This window comes from Vidua macroura, chromosome 1 (genome assembly GCF_024509145.1).
Source record: "Vidua macroura isolate BioBank_ID:100142 chromosome 1, ASM2450914v1, whole genome shotgun sequence".
Classification (NCBI taxonomy): Eukaryota; Metazoa; Chordata; class Aves; order Passeriformes; family Viduidae; genus Vidua; species Vidua macroura.
This window is the reverse complement of record NC_071571.1, coordinates 28,589,603-28,611,461: the sequence shown is the minus strand read 5'-3', so window position 1 is coordinate 28,611,461 and position 21,859 is coordinate 28,589,603. Positions and strand designations below refer to the sequence as shown.

The window sequence follows — 21,859 nt, the reverse complement described above, 5'->3', positions numbered from 1 at the left end:
TAGTAGTCTTCTGTATAATTCAGAAAAAAAATATTTTCTTTGCATACATATTTTAGAGCTTTGTTTTGTTTTCTCCCCCGTTTTACATATTTAATCTTAGATAAAAGTCTAGTAGCTCATGTTGCACAGCTTTGGTGACTGAAGAGCTTTGTAAAAGTTGCCATAATTTGGCAAGCCCTTGCCAAATGACCATGAGTAGATAGCTTATGAACTTGCTATCAGAACTGAGATTTTTCAAACTGCTTTTCTGCTTGTCATTCAGTTGCACTTTGAACTTTTATACATTAATGTTCTTGAACTAGTAACTCTTAATAGTCATTTTAGGGGAATGTAGAATGTTCTGCTCTGTTTTCCTCTTGCAGGTCTGGAAATTCAAATGGCGTCTTAAAACTTGAAAGCAATTTTTGGGAGCCTGCTTTTTGAGTTTTGAAAAAACTGAGAAAATCAATTATAAATCTTCCTGACCACAAAAATTACATTTTGTTTTAACAGTGTTAATTTGTACCATTTATGCATCACTGTTTTCTATTAAATTAATCCATTATCAGCATTTCTTATGAAAAGATGTTTGCATTTCATTCCATCAGGCTTTGTCTATTTTTAACCATAATGAGAACATAGATTTTTAAAATTTCATTAATCCTTTACCTTAAAGGATGATGCAGATCAAGTATAAACATGGAAAGAATCAACAAGGAGGAAGATAAGGTCTTTTTTTTTAAGTTATTCAAAATAAATATTATACATTATTTTTATTGTGAGTATATAGCCATCAGAAATAAATGATAAGTAGGGCAGACTGGTGAAAAATGTGGCAATTAACATCAGAGAAATTTTGGATAAAATCAAATAAAAATAAAGAGATAAGAAATCTTAATGGCAAGCAAGATAATATGCATGAAATAATCAAGGATTTGTATGAGGGTTGAAATAAAGACAGAAGCTACAGAACCAGAAAGAAAGCAAGGTGGGAATAAACAAGTAAACAGTAATTCTCCAGTGGAAGAATTCCACTGTTTTTTTGGCAAGGTTAGGATGTTAAAATTAAATATAAAAATTTCTTTTGTTTTTCTGTATTCAGTTTATCTACTGAATTACATGCAGGCTTTTAAAAAAACTTGAATTCTAGCTGTTCCCTTTAAAACTGGACAGAAGTCAGTTCCTGATCTTTGGAAGTGCTCGATTCCTTCATAGGACACACAGCAGACTGAATGAGAAGCCTTCATTCTGATTTCACAGCTTTTATATGGCTACAATTAACTCCATGTGATACCCATTGTTCTCTTAGTGAGTGAAGTTTCCAAGGAATGACTTTAATTCTGATAGCAGGAGCATGGTGCATTTTCTGTGTGCAGTGCGAGTGCAGCATGGGCAGCCATGTTGCTTTGCTGAGCTTTTGGGAAGCTCTGGTGACCTGCAGGCTGTCCTCCTCCTTCCTCACTCTCCCAGCAGCAGTCATCAGCTGGCCTCCTGCCCTTTTTGGGTGGGTGTCCCCATTCCCACCCCCTGCCCTCACGGGATTCGTGTCCTTCCTTCTTCATCCTCTTGAAGCAGTGCCATGTCCAGTGCCACACTGGCAGCTCTCAGCTTCTGCTCGAGGCCATCCTTATGGTGCTGTTTGGCAAGGGACTGAATGCTCATGGGTGAACTGAGAGCCTGTGTAGAACTGGAAGGGACTCTGTGTGTGTAACTGTGTTGGGGACACTGACTTGGACTTTCTGACAAGAATAAAATCCTGTTATGTTTGGGAGTTCCCCAGAGAGGCAACGTGCTTTGTGCTGTATTTTGCAGTGTAGTGTAAAGATTCCTAAGCTAGAAATGAGCAGTAAAGTGGTGCAGCAGCACAGCTGGAGTCTATTTTCAGTTTATTTCAGGAGCTCTAGAATTCCTCCACTGCCTGATTCAAGCTAATCAGAGTCTCTTTACATAATAATGCCATTTGTAGGCACACAGAACAACACATTTTTTTGAAACAAAGCACTGTGGTGTTCCTTTAGAAACATTTGGATACTTACAGAATTTAATATTTCAATATTTTATTTGGGAAAAAAAAAAAGGAAAGTTAAATGTAGTTGTTGAAAAACATTGTCCTGGGCTGCATCAAAAGTGTGGCCAGCAGATCAAGGGAGATGATTCTGCTCCTGTGGCTTCTTGTCATGGGACCTCATCTGCAGTGCTGCATCCAGCTCTGGGGTCCCCAGCACAGGAAGGACAGGGACCTGCTGGAAAAAGTCTAAAGGAGGGCCACCGAGTTGTTTAGAGGGATGGAGAACCTCTCTTCTGAGGAAAGGCTGAGGGAATTTGGTTTGTTCATGAAAAGGAACTGGAAAAGGTTTTGGGTTGACCTAATCACAGCATTCCAGTACCTGAAAGGACTCTACAGGAAAGATGAAGAGAGACTGTGCAAGAGTGTGTAGAGACAGGACAAGGGGGAATGGCATCAAACTGAAAGAGAGAAGGTTTGGATTAGATATTAGAATGAAATGCTTTACTATGGGGGTGGTGAGGCACTGGAACAAATTGCCCAGAGAACTTGTGGAAGCCCCATCCAAGAAAATGTTCAAGACCAGGTTGAATGGGGCTCTGAGCAACTTGGTCTGGTTAAAGGTGTCCCTTACCCACAACAGGGGAATAACTAGAGGATCTTTAAAGTCCCTTCCAAAACAGGTGATTCTCGGATTCCATGACTATTAATATCAGGTTTCTTGGAATATGTTATCTAATGAAGCACTTCTTCTCAACAGAGGAAATTTCAACAAAAAATTTATCATTTTGATGGGAAAAAAGCAAATAATTTGCACAGCTTTATATTAAATGTAAAATTTACTAAAATTTCTGTATTGTCTTGAAATTTTGGTTTGGGCAATCACGTCTCTGAAGACAATCTCAACAATATTTACTCTGTTGTCTAAAACAAGTTATTCTATGATAGCCATTTTATTTGTATTCATATCTGTATCTTGGGTGTTGGGGTTTTTTTCAGATTTAGAAAGGGGGGATAAATAGTAGATTATTTTAGATTACTTCTAGATTACTGACTATAACCTCTTCTTTACTCTTTGTGAGTGACACTAAGATTGAGATATTCTGACAAGGGTCTGGCATATTTCTCAATAGGGCAGAGGATTGTACGTCACTACTTTCAGGAGACTGGGTCTTTATTTTATAACTTATCTTGAAGCCTTGATCTCATACATATTGAAACTTAGTAAGCCATTTATTTCCTGAGGTTTTTTTTTTAGTGCACATCCATGATTAAAAAAATACCTTGTAAGAAAATTTACTTTATAAGGGGATAAAGAATATAGGGGGCTGCAGGAGGAGTGGGAGAGGCCAGCTTGGATCATCCCTAGACACCAAGTAAAAATTGCATCTCCTATAGGTGACATGCCTGGCAGGCTCCTGGACTTGCAATGGCTTTTTAACAAGAACAGATTCCTTGGGTTACAGTGTTTTAGAACAGTATTTTTACAACATAGTTATTCAAATTATTTCCTTTATGTAATTCTGGAACATGAATAAAAGAGCAAAGGGAAAGCCCTTCTTCACAAGCAAAGGAAAAATCTAAATTGTTTCCTGTACCATCCTTTGACAAAGTTCTGTAGTGTTTTCCTTTGCACTTTGAGGTCTTTCACTGTATCAACCAACTTTCCTTTTTCTCATTTTTCCTCAACCAAAACAAACTATGTCTGTTAAGCCTGATCTCCAAAAGCAGGTGAGTCAGAAAGTTCACAGATGGTTTACTCTTCCATTTACTTGAAATGTAAATCTGTTGGAATTGGAATGGAGCTCCCTCACACCTAGTCTGTTCCCCAGGTATTTAGATGAATTTTTTTCCAATCATATTCTTGCCTCTTTTTCTTTTCCTCAAAAAAACCTATTTTATTAATGTATTGCTACTTTTAAATACTTGTAATTATGGCATATGGAACATTCAGAATGTCCAACTGTGAGTTGATGATGAATACAAAAGTTTGGGAAAAGTTAAGGTCTGTTTATGTCTGTAATTTCCTATTTCTGAATGTTCTAATATTAACTTCTGGTGTTTTAGGTTTTGTTTTTTTTTTTCCTCATGTAAAGAGTATTAGATAGAATATATTTATTCTAAAATGGAAGTCATCCTTTTAGATCATGGGAAATTTAAGGTCTCTGGAAACTCAGAAAATTATGAGATCATACTTTTACATTTTTCTGTTTAAGATACATTAGTTTCAACTAATTTAAAAAAAAGGTGTGAAGGAGCAGAAGAAGATTAGAAGATTGAACTTTTCTTTCTCCTTCTGTCTTGCTATTTTTGAAGGTTCATCTGCCTCTTCCTGTCTTTTCTTCTCCCTATTTTTTATTGTTTTCTCTTGTTCCTTTAATCCTTTTTCATTCTTAACTCCTCATCCTTCTTTACTTCTCATATCTTTTCTGCTTACTTTTGCTCTAATTATCTGTATCTTACATGCTCTGGAGAGTATCATTGTTAATCTGCCTAACTGAACAATACAAAATTAAATAAAAAACATGTCCAGTGTGATCATACTGAGGTAGAACTGGATGGATTAGGAAATAAATTTGAATTCTGGGGCCTGGGAATGTTGATAGCGCATTATTATTATGTTGTCTTTTGTCTGTGGCAAGATTAAGTTGATGAATACCAGTGTCATGTTACTGGTATTTTGCTACTAGATTAGAGTATTAATGTTGTTATAATACTTGTATTTTAGGGCTACGCATTCATAAAACATTTGAATACATATGTGTTAAGTTTATGCAAAGCTTACAATAAATAAACATTTACTTTCTTCTTTTAAACATATATTGAGTTTAGTTTAGGGGCATATCTTTGTAGTTTGAAGCATAGATGACAGAAAAGATACTTTACTAAATTGATTTGTTTATGTTATTTATATTTCTTCCCCTAAAATGTAAGATAAAATTATGGATTGACAAGGTAAATGTTTGCTGCAAAAGTTATTGGTTGTTTTCAGGATTTGTGGCATGAATAATTTAAGGAAGGACCCACTCAAAGATGGAGAACACGTTTTTTGTTTGGAAACAGAGTTTGTTGAGGAAATTAGTTGTAAACTTGCCAGAAAATGCTAAAATATGTTGTGACTATAATAACAGGTAAATGGCAAAATTGCTTTATGAAATGTAGAGATTTCATCAGTATGGTACAGCAACTGTCCATAGTGGGTGCTGGCCTCTAAGGAGTCCATGGAATAAATTGAATAAATTGGTACAATCTATGCTCTTTAAACTATTTCTATATGTATCATGTCATTTATAGTAGACCTTTCATAAGTTTCACAAGTTTCTATAGATGAGGAAGATACTAAGTTGGATGATACAAGTAAGCAGATGTAAAACTCAGGGTATGCTGACATTGCAGTCAAAAAGTGAGTATGTCTTACACAACTTGAAAAAAACTGGCTTAATTTAACTACCTTTTATACCTCAGAAGTCAATTTTTGACACAGGTGCTTGCTCCTCTCCTCTTCCAAACTGTTAGTTAAATATCCAAATAAATTCCGTAGATCACTATTTGATGGATTTAAAAAACCCTTGTGAATGTTAGAAATGCATTTAAGATGGCATACTGTCTTGGAAATATTAGGAATAGACTCCAAGCTAATGCAACTTAATTCTGAAAGATTTGTTGTTGTTTAAGCAGTCCGTTATCTTACTTGTCATAGTTCTTGGCATTCTTGCGGGCAAGAAGCACTGTTACCATTTCATAGAACTCTGTTTTACCCATCTTTCTGTTAAATTATATACTTTTATCATATAAGCTGCATTTTTCACAGTTTATTTGATGGGGTCTTTGGTTTGTTGGGTGGTAGATTTATTTTATGATATCATCATGTATATCTGTCATGTACACTCAGTGACTAAACTTTCATAGTAAGTAGGAGTCACTTGGCTTCCATCCTTTTCACACAATGCCTTCATAATTATGTCTTAGCTCATTCACACAATCATGGAATAGTTAAGGTTGGAAAGAACCTTTGAAGATTATCTAGTCCAACCCCCCTGCTAAGGCAGAGTTACCTAGATATTCAAAGATATTTATCCAACATCATTATTGTTTTAAGGCAAAAATCAGTCTAGATGTGTAGTACTTCTCATTTATTTCCCTGTCCTCAGACTCCCTATGATTCAGATTTGCTGAAAACAATCCATTTTGTATTTCCTTGAAGTCAAACACAGTGATTCTTAGAAAGACCAGGGGGTAACCTATAGAACAGGACAGACTACTTTTAGAACATAGAAAGCTGTATATTACTGTGTGTGTCGCACAAAAACTGGTAATTTGTGGTAGCACACAAAAGAGCAACCATCTATCCTGGGGAATAAGCTCAGAGAAAAATTAAGTAAGTGTGAGAAAATATAAATGAAGAACAGATTGATGGGATAAAACCATAGATAACAGATTATAGGATAATTTTAGAATTGAAGCTATTTCTGAATACTTGAACAGAGATGGCTGAGAATTTATGTGTTCTTGTTCACTTGTTTTATTAGGTGAATAGGGAATTGTAGGAAGTGATAAGAGTAAGAAATAAAGCTTAAGAGAGCAATGAGTTCTGGCTTCTAAGCCTGTAGAGAACAAGTAACCCAAGTGTACTGAACTGCTTATATTAAATAGTCAAGCAGATATTTTTTAGGATGATTAGAGATCTGTAAGTTTGCTTGTGCGAGCTGTTTATATGAATAATGTTATTACCTTGCCAAGTAAGTTTCTGTGAAAAAGCAGTCTTTCTTAGAGTGTCTCTCCCTGATACTCTTGACACAAAATGTCATTTGATAAAATCACAGATAATCCTGGTAGTAGAGTTTAATGCTGCCTTTGTCAATGTGTTATATTCTAAGATTTATTCTTGCTTGCTGTCTCCTTAGAATCCTGTAATGACAAAGAATTACCTGGTTCCAGCTTTGATATTAAATTGGAAAGGCAGAAGATGAAATCTCTTTGTACTAAAATCGATACGAAATTCAGGTCTAATATTTTTGTAGAGAAAGGGAAAAGATTTGAGATGCATCAAGCAAATATCAGTAGAAAACAGATCTCTAGGAGTGTGGATTGATCCTAAGGGCTTTCCTTTCCTTTATGTTCTTGCATGATACCTCTCTTCTGTACACTCTATATCTCAAGTATTGTCTGTTATGGTTCATATTGTCCATAAAGGCACATAAGAGAATAGTGAGATAAAGCAGTTAATTATCTGAAGAAAGTATTTAATGATGAAAAAAAAATATAACAAATTACTAAAAATGCTGTTTAACTATACCAAACTTGAAAACAGCTGGCTTAGATGAAAACAGAATTTGAAAGTCCACATCTAGAAGATTTACGAAAGTAGTAATTGAACCATTTGTATCTCAGAGCAATGAACATAAAACAGATTTCCCAGGATAGATTTAAAATGACAATTCTTAAGATAAATGAGCATATATTAATATTTAATGTGTGAAAGTATAATATAAATACTGAGCTGCTTTGTTGTAGTAATGAAAATAGGAAAACTCAAAAACTTTCTGGCATACAGTTAAGGCATAGTTGTAGTCTCTTACCAGTTGTTGATTTCATTAAATTTCAAGTTACAGCAATTAGGAGAACAGTATTATCTTAGAATTTAGGTCTTGAAGTGGAACTGACTTTTTTTTTTTTAAACTGATCAGTCTGTAGCATTTTTTCTTTGACTTTTATATTTTAATTCTATATATTTAGCAGTAAACTTTTTCGGTAGCTTTATAAGGGAGCTGAATGTGTAAATACCACAGTGGAAACAATCTCTGCATCATACCATGCCTTTGGAATTAAGCAATAGTTGGAGGGCTGTGATTTGTAGGCAGATGTTTGCTAGCAGCCCATTCCTATGGACAACAAAGCTGTTACTTTTTCAGTGACTAACTTTAAACTTTCTATAATATTAATGTTTCCACAGGCTCAACACGTGTAATGTTATAAGTACTCAAAGATTGATTCTAAAATTTATATGGCAAGATTCTCAGCCAAAATGGTGATAAATGAGAACTGTTGTTGCAGTGTCAACACTTTCAACACACACAAACTTAAAAATATTCTACAAAGGAAATAGATATTGGAGCAACTTTGTAAAAGCAATAATGATTAAAAAAAAAAACATAGCCAGGAGTATTGAGTCATGAATCTTTTTCTTATTATGTAAACTGGAGCAGAGTTTTAAAAAATATGAAATACTTGCCCCAAGAGGTCAAATCTGATTATGCTATCCAAAGAGGCATGGAATGTAAAGGAGAAGTGTTCTGTTTCCCTTCCCCATATTGTATATGGCCACCTTACACTAATTTTTATAGATTTGGATAGATTAGATCAGTTAATGTCTTGCTGATTGCAAAAACTCATCTGAATTCACCAAGTTGCACATATCATGTCTATGTGTTTATATATAAACTAAAATGCAAGGGCTCGGCAACATTGTATGTGTATGTACAGGGTCTATATGTCTGCATCGTGTGAAGTCTCCACATGCAAATGTAATCAGGCAATAGAGAATTTTGTACATGCCAAAATACCAGTGGCAGTACTACTCTGCTTGATAGATTTCCTGATGGTTTTGATTGCCACTAAATGTTGAAAAGCTTTTGATAGCATTGTCAAGGCTTTTTTCTCTGAGTCCTGAGGGGAACAAGCTCTAGTGATCTCTTTTTTAGCTGCTTTTCCTCCCTGCACCAAGCATGAGATCACTAAGAACAAAATCTTAGGAACAGTATTTAGGACAGAAAAAGGGCAATCCAGTTTATACTGGTACATATTCACAGCACATATTCACTGGTACATATTGCACAGCAAGTGCAAGAGCCTTCATTATTTGTAGTTCAAGATTTGGATTCATGTGTACTTGTGTTGCTAATTCTCTCAGTTTTATGCCCTAGTTATGTATTTGACTTTAAAGGCTTTGATCCCATGAGAAACTATAATAGAGAGTCATGATTGCAAGAAACACAGATTTTTGTGATATTAAGAATAATCACTGTATAAACATTTAAAACTTTGTAAGAGGAAGGGTAAAATGAACTTGATACTTTGGAAACAAGAAACACGATAAAGCAAAATGGGGGAGAAAATTGTGCTCAGGAAGAAGAAAAAAGTAATTTCAAGAACTGTCTGTGCTGTAAGGAAGAATGGAAGGACCAGATGTAGCTTTGAAATTTTGTCTTGCAATATATCCTATTCAATAATTTTGAAGCCATAATTGAAGTTTAGGTTAAATAAACTTCAACTTTAGGTTAAATATGTTATGAGTTCAAAGTATACAAATATAAAAATTCAGAGAATCACAGAATCAATAGGGTTGGAGAAGACCTCCAAAATCATCAAATCCAGCCTTCGACTGAATGGCACCATGCCCATTAAAACATATTGTGAAGTACCATGTCACTTTTTTGGACACTTGTGGGGATGGTCAGTCCTCCACTTCCCTGAGGAGCCTGTTTCAAATCTTAACCACAATTTCAGTGAAGTAATCTTTTCCTTCTAGGCAACCTCAACCTCCCCTGGAGCAACTTGAGGCTGTTTCCTCTTGTTCTGTTGCTGGTTGCCTGGGGGAAGAGACCAGCTCTCACACGGCTACAGCCACCTTACAGGGAGCTGTAAAGAGTGATAAGATCTCCCTTGAGCCTTCTTTCCTGCAGGCTGAACAATCCTTGTACCCTCAGATGCTCCTTGTAGGACTTGAGACAGACCTTTCTCCAGCTCCATTGCCCTTCTTTGGACGCATTCTAGCTTCTCAATGTCCTTCTTGTTGTGAACGCAGGATTTGGTGTGGCATTTTGGGGAAAACAGTAACAAATCAATTAGTATATTTTTTAAAATGTGTATTTCAAAACCTGTAACCTGTAGAAATATCCTTAATAATAAACTTACAATGTTATTTCCTTATTCCCACTTAAAATCAGAAATAATACCTGCTAAATTTCTAACCAAACTAATTTGACTCTTCACTACTAGTTAGTGCTTAGGTTTAGTGTTTGGAATGAAATACATTGTCAACAGTATTCTTTCCTTAATTTAATAGACAGTTGTTTCATCATCATTCTAACTGAAAAACTTTTGAGCTGGGAGCCTCTATCGGATGATATGAACAAAAAATAAACAGGAAATGAGAAAGGGTTTGTATGAGCTTTCAAACTAAATTGTAATGATGGGATCTGAGGATTGGAGAAGCTCCCAAGCCTTCTCCTCCTTTCTGGTCTCAGTGTGAGGTGTTCTTTGACAGACTGACAAGCTCTTGCTTGCCCTGACCACAGGGAGATGACCAGTGCCTGGCTTGGGGGCAGCTCACTGCCAGTTGTGGTGATGGGACAGACCCTGGTGGTCAGGGCCTTCCCTGCTGACCCAGAAGTCCCACAGAGCCCAAATATTCACAGCAGCCCGATATCCTGAGTCTTCCTCTCAGAGATGCACTCGAAGGATCTTTCAGACTGTTGAAGGTGTAATTTTCAGAATGTCAGAAAATAAAGGAGTCCAAATGACACAGAAAGTTAGCTGAAGTAATTTTAAAATGCAAAATGCAAAAATCTGATGCATTTTTTTATCCTTTAACAGTTTTTAAGTACACTCAGGACTTAGCTGCAGTTCTGCTCAAGTTTTGGAGTCTGTTTTCATCCTTTATTTATTTCTTCCTTTGAAAGTTCATCCCACTAGCAGACTAAAATTAAGCCTCCCCGACTCCCTGTTGTTTGCCATATCCTTTTCACTTGAACATCTGCTTAGGGAAGAGGGATTTGGTGGACATTTTTTATTAATGTGGACTAAAGATGTGTTGGCACATGCAGTCAATATTGCTTTTTTTTCACAAAGAAGTCCTTGTCTAAGCATCATTTAGTTGATAGCAATGGGTAAAATGAATCTGTCTTGCTCCTTGTGCTGCCGATCCCCAGCAGGGAGGATGGGTGGAAGAGGCAGATTGTGTTTTGGGTGTCAAGAGGAGGTTTTCCTCTGCAGCAGGAGCTGCTGCTCCTACGTCTCTCTTGTTCTACCTCCTCCATTCCCTGTTGCAGAAGTCACTTGCCACTATATTTATTTAGGCAGCATCATCCAATCCTGACTGAGTTTCTAAGAAGCCTTTTTCCTAATTGTCATAGAATTCAATGAGAATGTAATTTGGAGGGTTGATGTTCAATTCTTCTGATTACAGAGTGTTACCCAAATCATTGCTAACAGCAGGTTTGGGGAGGTCTACTTTAGACCAGTGGACAGTGATTGCCTTCTTGGCCACTCTTTGCAAGCCACAATAAGTTTTAAATTCTCATTACAAGGAAGCCAAAATCAAGTGTTTATCCTATTAAAGGTTTAAAATGTTTGTTTCCTTTGTAAAATTTGCATCAAAAGACCAGTTATAAGTCATGAACCAAAACCAAGGTGTGACCTGTATTGAAAGCTTTGGCAGTGAGCCTGCAGCCCTAGATATGGGCAGCAGAGGACATGCAAGTCTCTGCCTTCTGCCAGTTCAATAACAACCATCAGGCATCTCTTACCAACACAGATGTGCTGCAGCCCTGAATATACTTCATGAGCCACATTCTTACTGAAACAACCTCTTTGTAGAGAGGTGAACAGTTTTTAATCGATGGTGCTGCATATAGGTTTGTTAGCAGGCCTGGCCTTTTTAATATACTGGAATTTCTAGACCAGTAAAGCTTTAGATTAAGCATAGCTGTAGCTTGAGTAAAAGCATTGTCCAGTTCTCTGAATGAAATGAACAAGGTAAAAAGAAAAAAAAAAGTTGTGCATGTAAATTTAGATACACACACATTACTGTATTGTTGTATCCACAAAAGAAAGGAAAATCCATAGAATAAGAACCTGTATAAAAATTGTAATGACAACTGATTGCTGGATTTCTCTCAGTGTTTCTCTTTGTCAAGAAGAGCTTTTGAGTTTGAGCTAGGCTTTGTTGGCATGCAAAAAATTGTATATGTATGGTTGAACCTTTTGCTTTTCTAAGTCATAATAAGATGTATAGAAAAACTCTATGAAGCTTTTATATTTTTTATGCCTGTGATGTGTTTCATATTGTGTTGTTTACAAAAGGCAAATGGACATAGAAACTGGTTATTACTCTACGTGTTATTGTAGGTGTTAAAATTAATTATGGTCCAATGAATATGCAGGTTGTTATGATTTTCTGTTGAGAATTATAACTCAGAATAATTTTTTCTAATGTTTATTTCCTTTTAAATTAAAAAGCATTTCTGTGTACCTAGCATGTGAGTTCTACGTAAATTGTCTTATGAGTCTTTTTTAAGGAAAAAAATATTTTGAAGAAAGAGTATGAGGAGATGAGGAGAAAATGTAGGAAAAATGTGTGATCTGGGCAAGTTTTCCTTATGTTTTGTGTTTTCTGATTATAGGAGAAATGGTACACATAATTCCAGTCTCAACTGATTGCTCAATTTTCTTCATCTGAAGTTGAGTCACTTTAGAAAGTGAATAATAATTTTTAATGTGGGCTAAACCTCAGATGGTTTTGAACTTAGTATGTAAATTTGTCTTCAATTATAAAAAGTACCTTTGTCAGGGCTGAGAGATAGTTAAGAAAAAAACAAGACACTTTGATACTTTTGCTTTCATATATCCAGGTTTCATATTTCCCATGTCATTATTTTAATTGTTTTGCCTTTATTCTTTATCCCAAGTCACATCTTTATTGTTTTGGAGCCTTAATTTAAAACAGAATTTCTGCAGCATGGTGTAGAATCCAGCTATGTTTCTCCCATGTACTTGTAACAGCTTTTCAGTTAGCAGTCTTTCACACCATGCCTTTCCCATTTATTCTGCCCCAAACTCACTGGGGTGTGAGGTAGGAAATGGCATCTCACCTCATCCAAGGCAAACTCTGAATCCTGGGCCAGAGTTTCCCTTTTTCTCCTTCCACCCTCTTGACTAAAGGCAAATTGCAACAGAAGATGGGTTGAACGGTCAGAGTTGAAATCAATTCAGGTGGGGGACAGAACTGAAAGTCTTTTTTATTTTGACTGAATACCCAAAGCACTGCCCTATTGGGTAATAAAAATAACAAATTTGTAAAAGCAAAGAGAGATTTTTCATGAAACAAACATCATATTTCAAGCTACATTAAATTTGTTTTGTGCCAGCTACAGCTATAACTTTGCAGATAACATGGGATATAAGCACTGCCATGACAGGCTATATACTATATATACACTTACTTGGAAACCATCTCTCTTGAGGAGAGCTTGGAATGCAGAGACTTAACAAAGAAGGAAATTGTCCTTGATTTTAAAAACAGCTAACAGTTTAAAACCATATTTGTGTTTTAACATGGGTGGTGCTTACAAATTTACTGAAATTGCACTGAAGTGCTAAGATGCTAAGGTGTGTAGAGAATCTGTACTTTTAGGAAACAGAATACAGGTTATGGTCTGATGTTTGAGTTTCCACCAGCATTTTACAGTGATTATTTAGATTATTTGGATCAGACAAAACTGTAAAGAAATCCATACCATTGTTTTTACCTCCTATTTATTTCCTATTTTTAGAAAAAACAATCTTAGGAAAGATTTCTAGATACTTTTGTATATATTTTCTCAATTTTTTTTTCTTATTTTTTGATGAAAAGCATGTCTTAACTATTTTTTAAGTGGAGTTGATAACATTTTATTGGAGTTTCTATTCCATACAGCTTTCTAGGACAGCTTTTTGTTGGCTTTTTGGTTGTTTCTTTTTTAATATGATTCCTGAAAAAGATTAGAAAATGATCCTATTCTTCATATCCCTTTAGGAAAATTTATTAAAGCTGGAACATGTTCCCAATATTAGTTTGCCTACTCAAGGCTGAGGAAGAAGAATTAATTTTTCTTGAGGGTTGTCAGCACTGTTAAGGAGTATGCAGGCAGAAGATGGTGTGTTGGCATTCTTCTTAAAATATCGATATGTCATTTTGAACATTTTGAAAGATCTCTGTTCTAGCTTGGATACTGTCACATGAGCTGAAAAGAATGATTGAATGACTGTGAAAAAAAGATTGTAAAAAATTATTCTGCCTTGGCGGTAGTACTCAAAATAATTATAGCTCCTGACCTGAATGTGGAGATATTTTCAAAAGTTTTGCTGGACAACTAGAGCAGAATTTACATCTGCAGACTTTTATTTTCTTGACAATAATTTCAAACATGAAAGCGATGCTTTTTGGATGCGACTCTTTTAAACTCGTGCATGAAAAAGGTGAATAGTTATGTTGTTGTTGCAATAGAGCATATTTTCTTTCTTGATACTTGACTAAGAAAATGTAAAATAAATAGAAAGCAAGAATTTAATTTCATTTCAATAAGTAACGTAACACAGCTTTTGCTTTTAATTACAGTTGTGTAGGCATAATACCAATTTAAAGATGAATAGACTATCTGGCAAAATGTGAAATTAAAGCATAGTCATTGATGAAGGAAAACCTCAAGACATTGTTTTAAAACCACTAGAAAGCAGTCCATTTTTTATTTTATTTATATATTTTTTTTAATTTCAATAATATAAGATGTGTGAGGAGACCTTGCTGTTTTTCTATTTGATGTTTGTGTTTAAACTTTCCTCCAAAGTTCAGAAAAATCCTTTTTTAGGATGAGGCTTAATCACCTCCGTCAAACATCTGCTCATCTCACATTGCTACTTTTGTAGTTATTGCCATCATTACCATAAGATGCAATGATTTTGTCATGGTTTGACGCTGGCTCAATGCCAGCACCCCCATGAAAATTCACCTCCCCAAATAAATGCTGTGCAATGCGATCAGTAACAGACCAGAGCAGGCCCAAGCTTAAAAACAAAGGAGAAAGAACTTTATTAAGCTACTACTATGATAAAAGACACACACTAAATCCAGAATGAAAACCCTCCAAAACATTCCTCCTCCCCCCACTCAAACTCCAGCAAACCACAGTGAGACACAACTTGGACCCTCAATCAAGTCATGACCCTTCAGATAATCAATACTCAGTCCCTCAAGGGACAGAGGAGACTCCCTTGCAACACAGACCCCCCAGGAAACACAGTTGCCACCTCCTGTGTTTCCATGTCACACATGGCAACTGCCCGGAGAAAAAATCTGCCAGTGTGACACTCTCCTTTCCATGTCACAGTGCTCTCACCACTGTGCATGGACAGATTGCTCATAGGGCTCTTTAAGGATGCTTTGCCACAGACCAAAAGAAACCACAGTTCAGCTTCTCATTTTGTGACCACAGTCCCCCCATTTTCTTCCTCCCCTAGGCCTGAGGGTCTTAAGAACAGATATCATCTTGTTCCTGAAGACAGAGGGCATCATCACACCCTCCTCAACTCTTCTCTGTTCACTCCACTCCTGCGTTGGTAGTCGCTGAAGCAGGTCTCTTGGCTCACCATTGCATCCCCCTAAAAATGCAGTCTCTGTTGCAGGAGAAATTGGTTCAGTCTATGGCTATCAAGAAAAGTCCAGCCACAGCCACTCCATCATCTCCTCCCACCTAAAAATTTCTTCTTCTTCTAATATCTCAGGTCCCAGACTGTCTCTCTTCTACTTCAAATTGAGGAGGAGTAATATTTTACAAAGCTTTCATTTCCCAGGAAAGGGTTAAAAGTCTCAGACTCCCCAGATGTCTGAAATCTCTGCCCAGAACTCCAACTCTCATGGCTGAGCACCTTCCCACCACCTCTCCTTCTCCTCTGCCGGCAAATTCCAGGTGCTGTCAGGCTCTCTGTCTCTTTCCCTCTCGGGGGGGGAAAAAAGGCATCTCCGTTTCTTTCCACCCTTCTGTCCGCAGGGGCCTGCCCGATTCCAGTCCTTCAGCCCCTGGCCTACCTCTCTCAGGCCACATGGCTTCCCCTCCCCAACCCAGCCTGTGGCTGGGCAGGGGAGAGTCTGCACTCTCCGATGACCGACCAGAACCAAAGAGACAGTTCCCCTGGGAGTTCTTGCTTTTAACCCCCTGTGTTCTCAGAGGTTGTTTCCATGCCTTCAGTGGTCACTCCAGGTGCCAATATCCAAACCTGACCACTGATTGGTTTGACCCTAACTTTCTGAAAAAATTCAGTTCCGTGTCAAACCACGACAGATTTTTATATGCAACCATGTGTGTGAATACTGAAAAATATATTAAAATAATAGAAACCAAATTAAAAGAAATTTTTGTAAGTCATCAGTTTATGTCCTTGTCCTGGTCAGTAAGTGTCTAACCCACCAGCCTCTAAATTACAGCTGATAATAAAATTTGTTGCTTAACATATTTATTTATTTATTCTTTTTTCCATAAAGTTGTGATTTTTTTCTTGCAATTCAAATGACACAGCAATAAGATTACAGATTATTTTATCAAGTAAATATTTGCATTGATTGCCTGTAATACCTGCTAAACTCCATTGCTTATGTTTGACAGTAGCATTGAAATAGATCAAAATAGTGAAAAGAAACTATTTTATTGGGGCCACACATAGTCTCAGATGTTTTTATTTAAGAAAATTTGGTAAATGAAAAATGTTGGGAAAAGTCATTCTTATTACTGTGTAAACTGTGTATGAGAGTGGGAGGGAAACACCTCCTGCCAACACCTCTTAAAACTGAATTTCAGTGTTGTATCCTGTTTATAGCTGCTATGAACTGTTACAGAACTCTTACATAACTATTGTTCAAATCCTTGGCTGCTACATTTTCTCCTTTCAGGTCATATAATTTGCTAAACTTATGTTTTAGAGTCACGTTTAAGATGCTGTATTTCTTTAAAGTCCAAGAACTATTACAATGCCTTATTTTGTTGTTTTAATTAAGAAAAGCCATATTAGGTCCTAATGTTTGTAATATTAAGTGCCTAAATAATTGCTCTAGAGAGCTCTGTTCTTGGTTCACTCTTTGCTTCTCTACTTTACTTTCAGGTTTTGTTGTAGAAATAAAATTGTAGATGTAAAGTTCACCTATTCTCTTATTGACTGCTTTGGTACTCATTACTAATTCATGTTGTTGTGGCCATTATGCACATTTGACCATTGTACACTCAACTACTGCATTTTAAAGAAACAAATGAGTTACATTTGTTTTTCTTGTATTGCAGAGATATTTAATGTGGAAAAGATGGTTATGTGCATGTTGAGTTCTAAGTGAATCTGAATTCAAGCGTTTAATGTAATGGCAGCTTACTGAAGTAATTGCTTTGTTATTCTGCACAAAGTTAAAAAAAATTAGGAAAATTATATCTACCTGATTCCGAACTGCAGGGATTTGCACAGTTCTGTTAGACAAAAGTTACTGAAGGTGATAGTTTTTAGACTACCTGAGAGGTTTGCAAAAATTGAGGTTTTGAGAGCAACATTTGTTTTCTGTGACATGACCACTGAAGAGTTTTGTTTTTTTCTGGAAGGTTACCATTTATTTTGATATTGTCCAGCTCCTCTACTCACTAGCAGCTCTGCCAAAGGAGATTTTGTAGTGCTGGTGGAAATTACCATGTTTTGTGGTTGACTCAAGGACAAGTAAAGTGACTTGAAGTAATCCTGAAAAAAACTCCTTCAGAAATACTCTATTTTACAGTTAAGGCTTAGATCAAAGAGTGTTTTTTTTCTGAGCATTTTGTGTTTACTTGCTGGTTTTTACAGTACTTATAAAGATAAAGTATGTTCTCATTTTCTTTGTGCCCACAGCTGTCATACAGCTACAGAAAATTACTAATGTGCATTGCGAAAAGCTATTAGCAGTTTTGATGGTTGTTTTTTAATTACAGTTCATATTATGCAAATCAGTGTTCTGTATTTTCAATTTCTCTCTCTTTATTTTTTTATCCAGATTCCACCAAGAAAATTAAGGATGTCTTAGAAGAATTCCATGGCAGTGGTGTGTTAGCAAAATATAATCCTGAAGGGGTAATTTTTCTTGTTTCTTAATGATCAGAAATTATGGGGACAATTAGTAAATTATATGGCATTCTTAGCATTTTAAATAGAAGATTATTTATAAATCAGGTGCTTGGGGTATTTGAAAGTTTTTGGAAAGCAAAAAACCAAGATGCCATATGATCTGGAATATCCCTGTAGTCAGCTGGGGTCAGTTATCCCAACTGTGCCCCTTTCCACATACTTATGTACCTTCAGCTGCCTCGCTGGTAGGCTGGTGAGAAAGGGCCTTGACTCTGTGTAACTAAAACATCCCTCTGTTATCAGCACTGTTCTCAGCACAAATCCAAAACACAGCTCCATGCAAGCTACTGTGAAGGAAATTAACTCTATCCCAGCCAAAATCAGCCCAGAGATCCCCTTCCCCTTCTCCCCCCCACCCCCCAAATAAAAACCAAACACCCAAAACATCTCTACAACCCTTATAACAAGATTAATAGGGTTTTCAAGTGTCTGAAGATTAGAAATGTTAAGCATAGTTTCAAAAGTTATAAAAGTGAAGTCCATTAAGATTTCTTTTTAAATTCTGTTTCCCTTGTGTTGTTTCTGATAGTGGGATTTTCTGATGTTATGAAACAAAGAATTCAGCTGGAAAAAAGCTATATATGCATATTGTCACTACAGATTCACCACTAGACAAAGTATTCTGATTTGGCTGAAAGAAAAAGCCAGATTGTTTTCTTTTCTTATCCTCAATTGAAATTTGCATTTGCTTAGCACATCCTAATAGTGTGATTCAGAATGTAGCTAAATAAAAACCTGTTTCAGTAATGTTTCTAATAGTAATATTTCTGACTGTGCTCACATTATGTAAAATTCAGAATAGAAACATGTGCTAACCATTATGAAAATTACTAGATCTTACATTTCAGGATGTAAAATGCAAAAAATTATTGAAAATATATTGGCAATAATACAATTATTGTCAACTAATGAGTTATAGCTTATTAAGTATTGAAAATCATTTGATGCTTTGAACTTGGCCAGGCATAATGCTAGTCATTTTAGTCACTTTCTGGGGAAAAAAAAAAAAATTAGTAATTCAATAAAATAGTGTGAGTTGATCCTGTAAATGATCATCTTAGATTTCCAGGATTCTAGTTAAATACATTCATAGAATATAAATGGATGGGAATGTGGTGATCATCCACAGGCTGTAGGACCTCCCTTACCTGCTTTTTGTTAGAATGTAGACATACTTTTTGTTTTGTTCTTTTTTTTTAGGAAAAATGTGTACTAATAAAATGGTATGAATCTATTATATGTTTTTTCTTCTAATTCTTCACATATTTTTAGTCATCATACATGTTCAGTTTTATGAGTGTACCCTGTTAAAGTAAAAAATAACTGTGCATTTTATGTGTATTTAAATAATACGTTACCATATAGGTAAAATATTTTCAAATTGTCAATTGTATATAAACACGATTACCTAAAGTGGTGTGATTAGTCTCTTTTAACAAAGTGATTCTTCCCATTTGGGGCTACATGGAAGTTGAGTCATGGCAAGATGGGTACCCAGGAAAACTGCTCTGACTGAAGCCAGGTGAATTGGCAAAATCTGTGCAAAGCTGGAATTAATAAGCACAGTTGGTCTTGAGATGAGTCTGTGACTGCATGGTGTCTCCCTGTTCTTCATTTCACAGCTCTTCATTTGCAGAATTCTACCAGTGTACTAAACCATCCAAAGCAGCAGGGAACCACCCAGGGTAGGGAACAGGACAGGAGGAGGGTAGGGGAAGAAGGAATTCAAGACAGGCATCCTGTGATGACTTCAATGTCTTCAGCAGGAATCAAGCTATTCACTACTCCTGGGTCAATACGGGACCTAGGCTAACCCTGGCAACTTTTGTACTCTGCTGCTTAGCACTTAAATTTCAGTGAGTGTGACATAAAGAAAACATAGCTAGCAGCAAAGCTGCTTTGGATCTAGTAAGATTTGTTAGCTCAAGGTTCATGCCATAACTGAACTGGAAGCAAAGTGGCTGAAATTTCCTCTGGCACTGAGTGAATATTCTATTCTGACAAGCAAACTGCCTTTGCACAGGTGTGTCCATATTTTTGGCATGCATTCAGCATGCTGTGTGGATACTCTTTACAGAATGATCTGCAAGTTGATTTTATGTGGTTGGATGAGGACTCTGTGGATTTGGTATAAGTAATTAACTATTATCTGAAAGTGAGATGACAAAAATTAACTGATCCAGCTGGCATCAGTCTTAGTGCAGCTATTTGTTTCCATATATTCTGTACAGCACTTCTGCTTTGTTGTTTTGTTTTGTAGAGGATACCATCATATTGTCATTTTACCTCTCTCTTTCCTAGATGGTTATAAAGACTCCAAATGGTTTAAGTCTTGTTCTACCAAAAGATGATGCCAGTTTTTTACCAATAAACATGGTAAATAGACCTATGGCAGATGCAGCAGAGTGATATATTTACTTAAATATTTAAAGGGTTCAGGAATTTATTCCACTTCATTGGAATAAATGAAGTGGAATGCAATTTTAATCACAGGCTGATCTAATGGAATGCAAATAGCAAAAGAAAAGCCATTGGCGTTCAAAACTTGTTACCTGAAATAATCTGGTTTGTTTTACATTATTTTATATCTTGTTGAGTGAATGGATTTTAGGGTTAGGTGAAGTGGTGTATATAATTATCAGAAAGTTATCTACTATAGGGAGTTTAATTATGGAACTTTTACTCTCTGATTTCAATGTAAGGGAGATGCCTGAAACTTCTACAAATACTACTGAACACCTGCCCTTTCATGTTCTTCTCTAAGTCAATATCAAAGATGTAATTCAGAATAGATTTTATACATGGTATAATACACATAGTTTAAGACCAGCCTCTTGGAAAGCTGTGAATGATAAATATTCTTTTCATCATTTGAGATCTATTTATATTAAATAACTTCATCCATTTCACTTTGAGGGGAGCATTGAATAGGTTGACAAAAATTAGGAAAAGAGAGCTAAAGACAGTGTCTAAATGGGCAGTAGGTACACAGCATTGTGTGCTTGTAGACCTAGTGTTGTCATCCTTTTTGAGTGCATCCTAATTTTTTGTTTACAGAGGAGTCCATTGGTTTTCATGGCCACCTGGGCACACATTAGCTCATGTTCAACAGACTGTCAAGCAGCATCCCCAGCTGCTTTTCTGCTGGACAGCTTTCCAGACAATTTTCCCCCAGCCTGTGGAGCTGCCTGGGCTCACTGTGACCCAAGTGCAGGACTGACACTTAGCCTTGTTGAACCTCATGTCATTGGCCTTAGCCCACTGATTCAGCCTGTCCAGATCCCTATGCAGATCCTTCCTACCGTCAAGCAGGAAATCAAAGCTCTTGCCAAACAGTGCATCATCTTCAGACTGACTAAGGTGCAAGTCATACCTTTGTCCAGATCATTGATAAAGATACTCTTCAGGACTTGATGAGTCCTAGGAAACACCACTTCCTACTGGCTGCCAAGTGGATATAACTCCACTGACCACCACTCCCTAGGCCCAGCCACCTGGCCAGTTTATTACCTAGCAAAGGTGCACCTGTCTAAGCCATGAGCAGACAGTTTCTCCAGGAGAATCCAGTGTTAAAGGCTATACTAAACACCTTCAAGGTCTTTTCCAACCTTGATGACAATGATTCTACAGAGGTCCAGGTAGACAATATCCTCATCTACTAAGCAGGTCACCTTGTCATAGAAGGGGCTTAGGTGTCAAGGACCCAGGAGTCAAGCAGAATCTGCCTTTATGAAAGTCCTGCAGGCCTGGCCTGATCCCCTGGTGCTCCTGTACGTGTCATGTGGTGGCGCTGAGGATCGTCTCCATGATCTTTCCACTTGGATTTTAGAATTCTGATAACTGAATTCAGTTTTATTTACAGCTCTTCCTGTTAACAATTTTTTATGCTTTTTTTTTTAAAGTACACATGGAAGAAATACTAACATATTT

At 36.5% G+C, this 21,859-nt stretch overlaps 1 protein-coding gene across 2 annotated transcripts in view; it reads left to right on the top strand.

Annotated features, from left to right (window-relative positions):
• DGKB (diacylglycerol kinase beta) overlaps positions 1–21,859 on the top strand; it is a 337,132-nt gene that overhangs the window by 44,616 nt on the left and 270,657 nt on the right. For both annotated transcript variants that reach the window (XM_053989200.1, XM_053989191.1), the window contains exon 3: positions 17,799–17,875. In XM_053989200.1, the coding sequence (XP_053845175.1) occupies positions 17,799–17,875 (77 nt within the window). The remainder of the gene's footprint in view (positions 1–17,798; positions 17,876–21,859) is intronic.